Source organism: Canis lupus, chromosome 24 (genome assembly GCF_048164855.1).
Source record: "Canis lupus baileyi chromosome 24, mCanLup2.hap1, whole genome shotgun sequence".
Taxonomy (NCBI): domain Eukaryota; kingdom Metazoa; phylum Chordata; class Mammalia; order Carnivora; family Canidae; genus Canis; species Canis lupus.
In genome coordinates this window covers 5,478,376-5,493,240 of record NC_132861.1, presented here as the reverse complement: position 1 = coordinate 5,493,240, position 14,865 = coordinate 5,478,376, and the positions used below count along the sequence as shown (strand labels likewise).

Genomic DNA, 14,865 nt, shown 5'->3' with positions numbered 1-14,865 from the left:
TATAAACACAACTGGACAAAATTTCTAACTTAAATACCTATTTCTGTACTAGACATCAAGAACTACAAGTATCTAAACATTGAGGTTGAAATTAAAAAATAACTTATTCTAGTAACCAGGATGATAAACATTCACTCTATGGTGCTGAGGAATGCCAAAGTTAAAATGCAAAGCCATGCTATGTGCCCCTTCAAACACATGTGAAATAGCAGGCTGGCTACCTTTTGTTTTATTTTTTTAATTTGTTTTGTTTGGGGTAATGGGAGATGCACTTCAAAAGCTGCTACACTGAGCTAGCTGTTCATCTACAAATTTACCTCTTTTAGACACTGACAGCACTAAATGACTATCAGTTGTGGCATCTACTGGCTGGCCATTCTGGGTCCCTGGGGCTCCTGTGGCATGATAAGGCAGGGGTGGTGTGTCAACTAAAAGAAAGCAGTAAAACAGAGGCATGTCAAACTGATAAACTACACGAAGAGAGTCAGATCCAACCTTTCTTGCTGTGAAACTACTGGGCTGGGTGGATAGTGTTATTGTTCAAGAGAGGCCTGTAATGTAATAAGGCTATTCTGCAGTGACTTTGTGAGTGTCACACAGAAGAAACTGGTTATCCTGACATCCTCACTCAATGGTTGATTAGTTTTTCCCTCTGACTTATGAGTTATCTAAGTTCCAATGACCTGCATGATAAGATTTTCAAATCGAGGAGCTATTCTAGCTTTCTCAACAGCACAGGCGTCTGTTTGTCTGGCTTTCAAAACAGAAAGCTAAATCTTCTTTGAAGTCAGCTTAATTTTTTGATTCCTCTATTGCTATGGATTGTACAATGGCCACAGAGATGCTCTGTCTCTGAGATGTTCTAAATATGCCCCCCAAAATGCCTTGATTATAACCTTGTGCCCAAGGTATACGAAGGGCTCCTCTCCCCAAATGTCAGTTCCTGTAATTGGACAGTGATCATGGTTAGGCACATGCTGTGCATTCTGTAGATAATATCTTATCAGAAAGCAATTCACAACACAATAAAAACTCCCACAGCAGAGGAAAAACTCTTGAGTGAGAGTCTCAGAATAGCTGATTCCTCTTGTATATGTTCCTAAATGTCAGTTCAGAATAGTCTTGTTAACGTTAGTGGTGGATGGAGTTCAGTGGCATGAAAAGTTGAATTGGTCTAACTTTGTTGAATTGAATTTTATCCATTCAAGTAGTTCCCACACTTAAGTGTGCATAAAAGTCACCAGTGAAACTTGTTAAAGATGCAGATTCCTGGTCCCACCCCTCAGAGAGTCTGAGCCTGGAGATCAGTGGTTAGATGTAGTCACATACATTTAACAGGCACTGCTGTCAATTCTAATGCACACCACTTTGTACAACCATGGATAAGGCATTTCCTCCTGAGAAAATAAATTATGACCTTGGTGGAAAAGTTATAAAGCAAGGTCGCTTTTCTGCAGGTCCTTGAGTAAGTCTATCTATAAAATTCAGGGGTTGAACCATAACACCGTATCTACTCCTAGGCATATGCCCAAAGGAGCTGAAAGCAGGAACTCAAGTAGATGCTTGCAAGCCAGTGTTTATAGCAGAATTATCCACATTAGCCAAAAGGTGGAGGGAAAAAACCCAAATATCCATCACCCAATGAATGGATTGTTTTTAAATGTGGTATACCCATACAGTGGAATATTGTTCAGTCACAAAAATGAAGTAACTGACACAGGCTTCCACATAGTTGAACTATGAAAACACTATCCTAACTGAAATAAGCCAGACACAAAAGGACATATATTATATGATTCCACTTCTTTGAGGTACCTAGAATAAACTAATTCATAGAGACCATAAGTGGATTGGAGGTTATCAGGGCTGGAACAAGGGGGAGGGAAAGAATCAGGAGCTACTGCCTAATGGGTAGAGTTCTGGTTAGGATGAAAAAATTTTGGAAATAGATGGTGGGGATGGTTGCACAGATCTGTGAATGTGCTTAATGCCACTGGATTGTACACTTAAACATGGTCAAAATGGTAAATTTTACATATCTTCCCACAACTAAAAGGTCAACATATGAAAAATTACTACATTGCACACTTTCAGTGTGTGAACTGTATGATTTGTCAATTATATCTCAATAAAGCTGGTAAAAAAAATTAAGGGGCTGAACCAGTTAATTTCAAAATCTCCTATTAGTCTCACCTATCTATGGGTCTGTTACTCAGGTTGCATTTTGCTGTTAATCATTCAGAAAAGAATTAATTTTCTTTGAAATTAAAAGAGCCATTCCCTCAATGAAAATGAACCAGCTTCTGCATAAGATATTGAGTATACTTCCTCAAATTCTTTGTCTTCTTTGCCCATCTGCACATCCCTTCCTTAGTTCACTCCTTATCATTACTTGCCCGGACTGTGACAGCCTCGTTGCTTTTTTGCATGATTGTTCTCAACAGTTATTACCTTTTGAGGGTCAGAGGCTATTGTCAGAATGAATCATCACTGTACCCCTAGCAGTAGCACACTGCTTGGTGCTTCATCAGGGCTCAGTCATTACTTATGGACTCAATCAAATCTGTATCTATAACCCTGCGTTCCAAATGCCTGTGTGGTGAGTCATTTACTCTGCAATCACCTAATGAGTAACTACTGTGTTTTAGGGTCTGCATTACACAAATAAAAGATGACTGGCAGTTGAATGGGGGAAATACATAATGAGGAATATTATCATGTAGTGTGATAAATGCAATAGCAGATGTGTATGGAAACAGGAGCTGTTATTGCTGAGGCAGCAAAAGGAAGACCTGAATAACTTAGAAAGGAAGGGGCAACTCCTATCTTCCCACATTTTATAAGGTCTGTGAGGACAGGGGCAACTTTTACCAATCTTTTAAGCCTCCTTTCAGCTGCCTAAGGCAGTACTTGAATGTGATAAAAGTTCCATAAATATCTGTTAAATAAAAGAATATATGAACACATGAATGAAGCAGATTATAATGTCTAGCACCAAATGGGTTTATGCATGCCTTCAAGAAATTGTCACTCAGGATATAATTTATTTCACACTCACAAGGTGCATATAAATCTCTTCTTCATCATCTAACTTAGACCTACTTTATAGGCATGGCAGCCCGTGCAATTACGACAATGTCCTTAATCTCCCTTTTGCACAGGATATTCCTTCCATAGGCTTTCTCATTCAGCACACGTTTACTGAATAGGTCTGTCTTCAAGATGCTGTGCTGGCTTCACACAATGCAAAAGGAGAATGCAATGACTAGGTGAGGCCTGCCCCTGCCCCAGTGAAGCTATGCATACTTCTTTTGGAGGCAGGGACTCCCTGTGTTTACTGAAAGAGACAGCCAAAGAAAAGGCCAAGTACGGACCCCTGGACCCCTCACGTTGCTCGCTCTCAGGCCAAGTCTTCCTGCTTGGGGTTAAAAGAAGCATTTTATAATCTTATTTCTGCTACCTTAAAAAAAAAAATTCCTGGAAATTCCCAGAGATGTTCAAATCCATTTAGTTTCTTCCAGAGGATTAGAACCAGAAACCACATCAAAGATATGTTGTAGCTCCAGAAAAACTGTTCCCAGATGGCCCCGATCTTAGAGGTGGCAGGGTCCAAAGGCCCACAGGACCTTGCCATATAAACTATAAAGTTCCACGTGAATCCTAGTAACAGGGATTGTAATTATGATGGTTCCACCATAAATATTTGAGTTGGGTCATATGCCACGGAGACAGACAGTGAGCTTTTACTGACCTGAGTGTTGATAGGGGCTCTCTGGCTCGGAGGGGCTTCCTGGGGAGTGAGGGTAGCCAGCAGTGCATGGGGACTGTGAGAACACGTGCCCGGGCCCCGGCGAGGGAGGGAACGCACTGCACGGAGGCTGCTGGAAAGAGTCAGGATAGGTGGCGTTGTGCGGCATGAGAGGCTCACTGTGGAGGGAGGTGCTGCGGAACTTGGCTAGCAGGCTGAGCTGGGGGTTATATTCACTGTGCCTTGGCACGAGTACAGGCGGCAGCACTAGGATGAGAAAGGAACCAGTGGATTAGAACTGAACATTGGCTCGTTGGCACAAAATCCGGCAGACGCTTGCTATTTGTGTCTGTCCATTTTTTGATAATAAAACCCTGATTTCTGGGAACTACCCATCCACCATTCTTTGTGCTTATTGTAAAATTGTCAATTAAGGTCCCATCGTTTCCCAGAAAGTGATTTTGGGAAGCGAGCTAAACACCAATGTTTAACATTTAAACACTCTTTTTGCAAACTGCATATTAAACAGGGTATCGAAGAAAAAAGTTTAGAGGAGAACCATTCCACTGTCAGCACTCTAAAGAGACTGCCTATTCAATCTTACCACAGAAATGACCAGAGCTGCCCTATTATCTGGCTTTCTGCAAACCTAATTGTGTCTTCCTTTGATTCTGCCAATAAAGTGGTTTGTATTTTTTATAAAGGCAAAATCGGTTTCTAAGTGATGCCCAAAATATTTTTCTTTCTTTTTTTTTTAAAAGATTTTATTTATTTATTCATAGAAACAGAGAGAGAAAGAGAGAGGCAGAGGGAGAAGCAGGCATCATGCAGGGGGCCCGATGCGGGACTCGATCCCAGGTCTCCAGGATCACACCCCAGGCTGCAGGCGGCACCAAACCGCTGCGCCACCGGGGCTGCCCCCAAAATATTTTTCTTTTACAGACCATGTTGAATTATTCAGACGGCCAACCTGGATTTTGGGCTCAGTAGTGCTGCTAAAGTTCAAAACAAACAAACAAACAAACAATTTGTCTTTACCAGAAAGATTTAAAGGTACCTAAAAATGTTAAGTAAAAGAAAAACAGAGTAATAAAAAATAAGTAAAAGATAAGCAGTAATAAAAAAACATAAATAGGGGGTCCCTGGGTGGCTTAGTGGTTTGACGCCTGCCTTTGGCTCAGGGCATGATCCTGGAGTCCCGCATCGGGCTCCCTGCATGGAGCCTGCTTCTCCCTCTGCTGTGTCTCCGCCCCTCTTCTCTCTGCGTCTCTCATGAATAAATAAATAAATAATCTTAAAAAAAAAAAAGAAAAAGAAAACATAAATAAAGCCTACACTATGTAGTGTTTTTTTTTAAATCATAATTCTATACAAAAAGTCAACAATGGATGCAATTCTCAAGGGCAAGTATTATCCAGCTATTCCTAGTTCCTATTGACTTCTAAAGTGTCACAGTGCCTGGCAGAAAGAAGATACTCAATAAATGTTGTTATGGTATAACCTGTGACCAATGTAAGTTCTAGAAAGAGGAGCAGGGAAAACAGAGAGAGGAGGTGGTCAAAGGCAATTGCAAAGCTCTTCTAAGGGAAAATAATTCTTACCGCCAGCTCCCACAATAGAAACCAACAAGAGCCAAAAAATAACATAAACTGTAAACTAAAATATAGTTATCAGAGATTTAAAAAGAAGAAGGAATTTAATATAAATTAGCTAAATTCTCATCTTTTTTATTAGTAAAATTATCTAAAGGTGCAAAGTCTGGAAACAGATCTGTAAGGCATATTATATGTAGGGTTATCTCCAAAATTTTTAGCAATTAATGTATAAACATTGTCTAGGTATGTAAGTGTATTACCTAGAGTTATTTCCATAATTTTTAGTAATAATGGAGGAAACAAGGAAAGGAACTAACCAAGAATGATTAAAAGAGGCTGTTCTTAATTATACTACTGATGTGTTACCACACGCAAGTATTGATGAAAACTTTCATAAAAAGTAAATGCTGGGGATCCCTGGGTGGCTCAGTGGTTTGGCACCTGCCTTCATGCCCAGGGCGTGATCCTGGAGACCTGGGATCGAGTCCCGCATCAGGCTCCCTGCATGGAGCCTGCTGCTCCCTCTGCCTGTGTCTCTGCTTCTCTCTCTCTCTCTGTGTCTCTCATGAATAAATAAATAGAATCTTAAAAAAAAAAAAGTAAACGTTTTGGAATAAACAGACAAAAACAGTAATAAAATAACAGTAACATCAATCACAAAGGCTTCCCTACCATCATACCTTTATGTCTTTCTTAATAAGCAACAGTTTTTTGTTCTGTTCGTCTTTATTTTCTACCTTTCTTAAGGTAGAAAACATCCAAACATTTAAATGAAAAGTTTTAAACTAAACCACCACAGTTGAGGGCAAAGAAACAAATTATTTCTTCCCCCTTTATTTTTAAGAATATTTTTAAAATTTATTTATGGGACTCAATCCCAGGACCCCAGGGTCATGACCTGAGCTGAAGGCAGATGCTCAACCACTGAGCCACCCAGGTGTCCCTTCTTCCCCCTTTAAAAGCCAGTATGTGCATATACACGTGTAATGAATGACATTACAGAACACTCAACATCATCATGCAAAAATGAGCTGGATGATAAGCCATTAAATTTCCTTTTATGTGTTCCATGAATATGCAGCATTAAAAAGATGACTCTCTCTGTGGATAGTCTGAAAGTGAAGGCCTAGCAAAGTAAACGGTATATGGTTTCTTTTGCAATGATGCTTCATCACAATGCTAACAAGTTTCAAATAAACATTCATTTTTCTTTTCTGGGTGATGAAGAATTGGAATAATCTCTGTGATTTCAGTTGTAATGTAAAATACCTACAATGTATTCCTAACATTAATAAACATAAAGCCTCACACTGAGTGGAGACTTCTGTTTCTTTATGGGCTGAAGATCTGAGACACCAAAAGAAAGAAAAAGGGTTTGTTTTCTTTTCTTGAAACAAATGTCTTGATAATGTATTTTTACCATCCATGTAAAACCAAAGGCAGTGATTTTTGTAAAGAAAACCGATGGTGTCATCCTGGTTTTTACTCAGCTTGACTGGCTAGTTTACCTTACATTTACACTGATCATATTTTTAAATACTTCCACTCAAAACATAGCTGTCCTAGTCCATTTGGGCTGTTATAACAGAAATACCATAGAGCGGGTGCTTTATAAACAATAGAAATTTCTTTCTCCCAGTTCCAGGGGCTGGAAAGTCCAAGACTGGGGTGCAGCATGATCAGATTCTGGGGAAAGCCCCCTTTCAGGCTGCAGATTCCAATCTTTCATGTCCTCATGTGGTGGAAACGGATGAGGGATCTCTGCGGGCTCTTTTAGGAGGGCACTAACCCCATTCATAAGGGTCTGTCCTCATGACTGAATCACGTCCTAAAGCCTTCACCTCCTAGTACCATCACCTTAAACATTAGGTTTTCACAACAAGTAAATTTGGAGGAGAGGACATAAAACGTTCGACCCATAGCAATAGCTATCCCTAATTACTAAATTCTATTTCTAGTTCAAAACTACTGCTTACCAATATAACATAGTGAGATTACAGACATTGGTTTTGATTTTATGCCACCTTCTAAATACAACACTATCTTAACAACAAAGCATTATATGGGTGAGAACAGTAGCAGGAGTTACTGCCCATATGGGGTGCAACTTAGAGCTGAAAAGCTTTTGTATCTCTTTCAAAAGTCATGTGGTTTTGAAATACAGGTATTTTATGTAAAGAAGAAATTATACTTCATTTTGAAATAAGCTCCATTTGCATGGAGTAAAATCAGCATATGCTGTGAAAACACTTTTTGCATAGAAGCTAGGCCGAAGCCATTCAAAGTGAGATTCCAGGACTGGTAACACTTTACCAGCTGCTGGGTACCAGTCAAGGAAGAAATTGAAATTGAGAGTAAACATTTAGAAACTTTAATAGCAATTTGACAGAGTAATTTTATTCTGTTGAAATGCAGATATTGTTAAAGTAAAAACAACAACAGCAACAAACTGGGCTTGCATTTGTAAGTATTTTTAAAATTTCATTTGCTAGTAATCATTTGTATTACAAAAATATTGATATTTGAAGGATTGGAAATTTAAGAATGAAAACTGGTCCTACAGAGAGTTAGAAAAGAACTTAAATAGATAACTTAAGTGGTTGTGTGAGTAAAAATAAAATCAGAGTGCAGCCTTCAATGTTCCTAAAATGGGGGTAGGAGTGTCAGAAAAATAGATTTCAAATGCAAAACTTAATTAAGCTTTATGAAAACTAGGAACTCAGTAAACTTGCTTAACATTCTCATCCTCAGTGTTTTCAAAATATTTACTTTAAACATGGCCAGAAAGTTAAATATAAATTTACCTTTCCTGACAAAAAAATCAAAGTTAGGAATAAAAAATCCTGGGGTAGCCTAACTATTAAACTTAAAATTAATACAATCTCCACCCATCTTTCATTTCAGAAACTCAATAAAACATAATGATATGAGATCTATTGGCCATATGTAAAAATATTCACATTGTCATTTCTAAAAAAAACCTTATATAAACTAAAATACCAAATAAACCTTTAAAATTATGTTTTCTAGAGGTGCCGGGGTGGTGCAGTCAGTTAAGCGTCTAACTCTTGCTTTCAGCTCAGGTCATGATCTCAGGGTCATGAGATCAAGCCCCATGTTGGGCTCTGCGCTCAGCCTAGAATCTGCTTGAGATCCTCTCTCCTGTGCCCCTCCTCCACTCGTTCTCATGCTCTCTCTCTCTCAAATAAGTCTTTTAAAAAATTAGAAAATAAAAGTAGGTTTTCTAGTATTCATAAAGAAAACCAGAGACACTTAACAAAATATTTGCAATGTACATTCCTCAGGAAGAGAGAAATTATTACTTAATGAACACTTTTTTCCCTGGGGTACATTGTAAATGCTTAATATTCAAATTTTTGAAACAAACAGATGTCAAGTCATTGTCATAAACTCGGACCTGAATGACTTTTTTTTAGTATGCAGAGAGAGCCCAGAGAGAAGCAGGAAAGAAAGGAAGAAAGCTAAGACCTATACAATCTAGTGAAAACTTTTATCTGTTTTATCTGTTCCAATGGATTGACAATTTCTCCTGCTTTCAACTGCCTGGCTTGGCCTGTAAGAGGCATCTCTTTGCATGTACTTGAGACACAGAACTACATTCACATAGTCCTGTAAGATGCTCTGCAAAAAAATTTGTGAAAATGCATCATCCCGCTGACAAAAATCATTCCACTAATGTCCCTTTGCTCCCCACCTATCAAATTTTGTGCCTTGCTACATACACAATAAATTTTTTGCTTTCATGCTGGGGAAAAAAAAAAACCCAAAACCTTGCCAGGACTTTCTCAACAGTCTAATACAGGGACTCAATCCTGGGATGAAGTGACCATGAGAAGCATCCATACCCAGGCAGTGTTACAATACAAGAGCAAGATTTGGGAGCCTGAAAGGTCGCCTCCCTAAGATCACAGGCAGCTAGGAATGACTTCTCCAGTACTGCTGTCAGGTTAAGTGAACCCCGGAGCCAGGCAGCCGGCTGGACTCCCACCATGGCCTGCCTGCTTGACAGAGCCATCTCTTCATGGACACAGGCCATCTCCCAGAGCTCATGTGCCAGCCTCTGGTCTCCTGGAATGAGGCAGATGGCCAAATAGGGAGACAATGCTCCTATTAGAACTGTATCCGTGTAGCTAGTGAGTGGAGAACACTCAATCCAAAGAGAAATGTCCTCAAACCGTTACAGCCAGTGTGAAGGCCAAAAGTAAACACCAGACTTCAAAAAGGGGGTGAAATGTGTGTCCACACACACATATATGGGCCTGTAAAGAGTTACAGAACCATACTTTCTTATATTTAAAGCCACATTTAAGAACGATTGCCAATCTCACCTAACCCCTGTTGCTTTCATTCCTAGGAGGATTTCCAGCAGTTCTTTCACTGTTCAGCCCCAGATATGAGATACTTCCCGTACCTGAGCCTGGGAAATGACAGCAAAAACCTTCTTTAGCTTACTTCGGTTTCAGTGAGGGAGAGGGGATGGGAAGGAGGATGCTCCTTTTTTACAGTTAATCATATCAAGGCCATATTAAGACCTTCTAAGACCCTAAGAACTGGAAAGACCATGACAATGGTAACTCCAAAATACATCAAAGCATCATTTTTTCAAAATCACAAAACTTCCAGGTATACCAAAAGTAATTTCTTTATAGATTTTTCTGACTACAAAAGTTTGGATTACTTCCTCAAAACTGCACCCTCTTCTCTTCCTTTTCTTTTGGTGGTGGTGAGCAGAAGGGGTCTTTGTCTTGCTGATGCCCCCTCAGTCATCAACTGGGACTTAGCTCCTTAACTTTTAAAATAAACCGTGATATCGGGAAGAAAACTCACCTGGAGTCTCCACCCGCCGGTAGTGATAGGGGTTAATGCACACCTCTTTCTGCTTGGAGCCGAAAGGGAACTCACAGCATTCCAGTGGCTTCAGCTCATGGTGAGACTGGAGATCAGGCCAACGCCACACTCGGCAGTAAATGACATGGGGCAAACCCTTGCGGTGGGACACCTGAAGCCGCCCGTCCAGGGACCGGGGAATTGTCACACATTTACTGGGCTGCCCGGGACAGCTGAGGGCCCTCTCCAGTTCATCCATGGCTCCTTTCTTTTTCTTTAACTTTTTCACTAAAGAGTCTACCGCCTTCTCTGCCCACTTTTCCTCTTCATCTCCCTGCTTCCAGCCTAGCAGTCTCTTCACTGCTGGGCTGGTGAAGGAGAAGAGGGAGCTGATGGGGGTGCTGGAGTGCATAAGAGGTGCACTGTGGGCGTCCAGGGCAAACACAAACTGGACAGACAGCCCTTTAGGGGCTCCGGGGCCTGCAGGAGGTACGAGGCAAGTAATTCTGCAGGGATGTCATAGGTACAAGCTCTCTAGGGATGTCACAGGTACAAACTCTCCAGGGATGTCACAGGTGCAAGCTCTCCAGGGATGTCACAGGTACAAACTCTCCAGGGATGTCACAGGTACAAACTCTCCAGGGATATCACAGGTCTTCCTTTTCTTCTGGAAGTAACTGACCGATTCAGGTTGGGAACTGTGTCAACTTTCTCCTAGGCCCTAGAATGGGCCGGCCAACTCTGAAAACAACAAGACAAAACTAATCAGCTTCATCAGGATAATTTTCAGAAAGAATGAAAGGTTGGATATGAGGGAGAAAAGACTTCAAATGGTTCAGACTTGAAAACTCTTAGTCGTCTTTGGCTCTTCCCTCTCTGCTATGCCCCTTACCCAAGTCTTGGTAATTCTACCTTTAAATGTCTTTCAGATTTTGAAACTTCCTCTCCGTTCCCACCAATATCTGAGGCCTAGCCCACCTCACCATGCCCCAGATTACTGCAACAACCTCTGAAGTAGCTCTTCTCTTCTAATTCTAATCCATTTACTCCCAAATACAATTTTTAATGAATCATTTTACTATTTGAGAAATTACAGTGGCTCCTTAATTTTCCAACTATAAACTTCTCTGCCTGGATTTTGAGAGCCCTATAATCTTTCCTCAACATGCTCATGCTTCTTCCTTTCTCAATTATAGTTTTTGCAAGTAATCCATCTTCACTGTTGGAAAAACATATAAATGGAATGGGAAAAAATTAGAACACTAATCATCTCACAACTCATGTATATTCTTCTGAACTATTTTATAGTACACTGGTTTTCAAAGGACCAGAGTTCCCATCGGGGGCCTCAAGGTCTTTTCCAACTACATATCTGTGTGTGCTAGATTTTCTTCATGTGTTTCAACTTAAAAAAATATATCACAACAGATTATATGCAAAAACAGGTATGACAATCCAAGTATCATCTATTAACCAGGCATTAAAGGAGGTTTGCAGAGATGTAAAACAATAATAGTCTTTTCAATAATTTTAAAATAATTTTTGTTACCATATAATGGGTTTATCATTCTCTTTTAATGCATCAATAAATATATTTTTTTAAAGATTATTTATTTATTCATGAGAGATACAGAGAGGGGCAGAAATACAGGCATACGGAGAAGCAGGCTCCCTGTGGGGAGCTCGATATGGGGACTCGATCCCAGGACCCTAGAATCATGATCTGAGCCAAAGGCAGATAGATGCTCAACCACTGAGCCACCCAGGTGCCCCATGAATCAATAAATATTTTTAAGTTTCTCAGTCTTAATTCCCAATGTGGCAAAGATTGATAGATATAAGCCACGTAAATGAAGGTTCTTTGGAGTTCTTAATAATTCTTATGAGTAGAAAGGAGTAATAAGACCAGAAAGTCTGAGAACTGTTTTTTGAAAAGTTACACAGTCATGGTACATATGTACCATGCAGCAGCAGGTACTGCTGTCACATTTGTTATTGCCTGAAAATCAGGTGAATTCTTCTTTGCCCTATTATCCAAAGGAGACACTCTTTCCCAGTTATTCAACAGTCCCATTTAAATTTCCTGAGGTAGAACCAAACTTCCTCCTCTGTGAAAGAGTTGGCTTAAATAAAATTCTTTTCTTCTTCCATATTTCAGAAACCAGCTACCTTATTAACGTTTAAAGTGTCTGTTGGTAACATTGTGGAGCAAGTGAACTCATTTTAGTATTTTAGAATCAATCTAGCTCAAAATCTCCAACAAGTGCTTGTTTAGTATGCATTAAATATCATTTTCTCCTCTACTTCTCTGGAGAGAAAGTTGCACCTTTCCGAGTACAATTATATAAACTTCTCCCAATAAAGGTGCTACATAACCCCCTGCTGTCGTGATAGTTGTTAGGCACCCCGATGAGAAGGATATCAGCCTGGTTACACAGAAATTGATGAATTTAATAAATATAAAGCAACACCTGTATCACTTTATTCTTTGTACAGACTTTATTTAGCATCCCAGAGAGAGGTAAACTGATGGAAAGGAGACTTGAGGGCTTGATAGCTGGGTTTTTTTGCCCTTGGCAGTTTGACTTATACTCAAAGGAAAGGTTGATTTTGTGGCTTAACGATCATGAATTTATAGTTAAGTTACTGTGTTCAAGTTCTGTTTATTTAATCAAGACAGGCTGCTTTAAAGCAATGAAGAGGATTAGAAGCTTTAAAGAGAACACGACGCAGAATAACCTGGACCCTCAAAGAGCTTTGAATTCTGCTTAGTTTTACATAGGACTTCTAGAAGTAAATTGTGACATGAATATTTGTTTAGGTCAAGGATAGACAAAAGCTTTTTATAAAATGTTCAGCAGAGTTAAGCCAAATATACCCTTTAAAACAACATTTGTTCCATGAAATAGTAACAGTTCTCTAAACCGGAGTTCGTTGTTGTTGTTTTAAACTATGGGTTCCTATGTATTAATGCATGTGAAATCAATGTATTCAAATAAAATAGTTTTGTAAAAACAACAAGACGGACTATATTGTGGTGCAGCACACAAAGAAAGAGCATTATTTCATTAAAACCTTCATTCAGAAAAAAAAAAAAAAAAAAAACCTTCATTCAGAAGTATGTGCTCTGTGTGCGTAGATGTACACGTGCATATGCAGAGGGTCACCATGCAATTTGCAATGCACAGTGAAATGCAATTTGGTGTTGCGTATTACAATCAAGAAAGCTTAAAAAAAAAAAGAAAGCTTGAAAAGCACCACCCTTAAACCAGAGACCTTCAAACCATGTCTGTTCGAGGTTCACCTTGATGAGTGACTTTCTGGGCCACTATCTCTCCTCATCCCTTGGGGCAACACCGACTAGTCAAGAGCATAAGGTCTGAGGAACCCTGACTCGGTAGTCTGATCTCACTGCCACATTCTGAATCTTTATAACAGTCTCATGGTGCCTCCAAAACTATGCTTTTATTGATACAAGACCCAGCATCTGTTGCATTACACAGAGGACCTGGCATGGAGGAGGACCCCAAAGACTCAAATTTAGAATCTCAGGATATTTAACACCAAATTTGTAATAAAAGCCTCTGGGGTAGGGGAAAAAGAGGACAGAAAATATCAAAAAGTCAAGGTTTATTAAAGCTGCCTGGTGGGTACCCAGATGTTCAAATAATATTCTCTACACTTGCTCCTCTGTTTGATATATTTTTTAACAGAAAAAGTTAAAGTGAATCAGACTTGGACTCTCACTAACACTAAGGCTTCAGTTCCTCTTTGTCCATGGTGCCACTTAAAGCTCATTAAGGCTATTCCATTCTCACTCATATAAAGTTTTTGTCACTAACAGAACAAAGAGCCCCTTGTTTATTTCCAGCTGGCCATCACACTGACATCAACAGTGGAGCCACCCCACCCCCCACCTCATGCAAGCTTGTTCAGGAGTGTCAACCTGGCTCAGAACAGCTTTCCACTGTCAGATAATTTAGATGCCCATAGACTATCTGCTCAAACTTACCACGACCTCCTGAAACCACCACTGCCCTGGCTCACCATAATAATTAAAAGAGGGCACTCCCAGGGAGGCTATTAAAAAACTGTTCTACAAATAGAAGGGAGGGTTGTTAATACTGCTTATAGTTACTATAGTTCCTGTAAGGTACAAAGAAGAATAAAACAAAATAGACTATAAAGATGAATGTATGTGAAGGATTTATAAACAAAAATCTGACCAGATAATTTCTGCAAATCTAACAAGAGCTATGGCAGAGAGATGCCAGAGGTGGTTACAAGAAGAGTCCTTGGCCCTACACTGGGGGTTCTGGAAGGGTTTTGGAGATGATAATTGAGCTGCACTTAGGATTTAGCTCACAGTTAAAAAAAATAAGCTAACTTGGCAGATTAGGATAATTTTTTCCTAATTCTTTTTGTGGTTAAATTCTCACTTTCCTAAAAAATCTGTCTGTCCCTTGTCACAAACCAACTCTGTAGTTTCTCTGGGCCACCTCATTTCCTCATCTGCAGATGAAGTGGGGGGGGCTCATCCTCGCAGTAAGGGTCTGTCTGGGCAATGGTTCCATGACTCCATGATTATTGGCTGTACCTGCCACATGGGACTGTATGACTCATTCTACTATTAACACTCTGTTATCCCTCCCTGCACCCACTTCAGGATAGTCC

General features: G+C 39.8%; 1 protein-coding gene across 16 annotated transcripts in view; it reads right to left on the bottom strand.

Annotated features, from left to right (window-relative positions):
- Window positions 1-14,865, bottom strand: part of SMAD9 (SMAD family member 9) — a 75,466-nt gene that overhangs the window by 17,325 nt on the left and 43,276 nt on the right. For 14 of the 16 annotated variants that reach the window (XM_072797336.1, XM_072797348.1, XM_072797340.1 and 11 more), the window contains 3 exons: window positions 10,192-10,932; window positions 3,752-4,015; window positions 318-428 (listed from right to left, as the gene is read on the bottom strand). In XM_072797336.1, coding sequence (XP_072653437.1) covers window positions 318-428; window positions 3,752-4,015; window positions 10,192-10,603 — 787 coding nt within the window. In that variant the 5' untranslated portion in view covers window positions 10,604-10,932. The remainder of the gene's footprint in view (window positions 1-317; window positions 429-3,751; window positions 4,016-10,191; window positions 10,933-14,865) is intronic. The other 2 variants (XM_072797349.1, XM_072797350.1) reach the window with 2 other exon arrangements.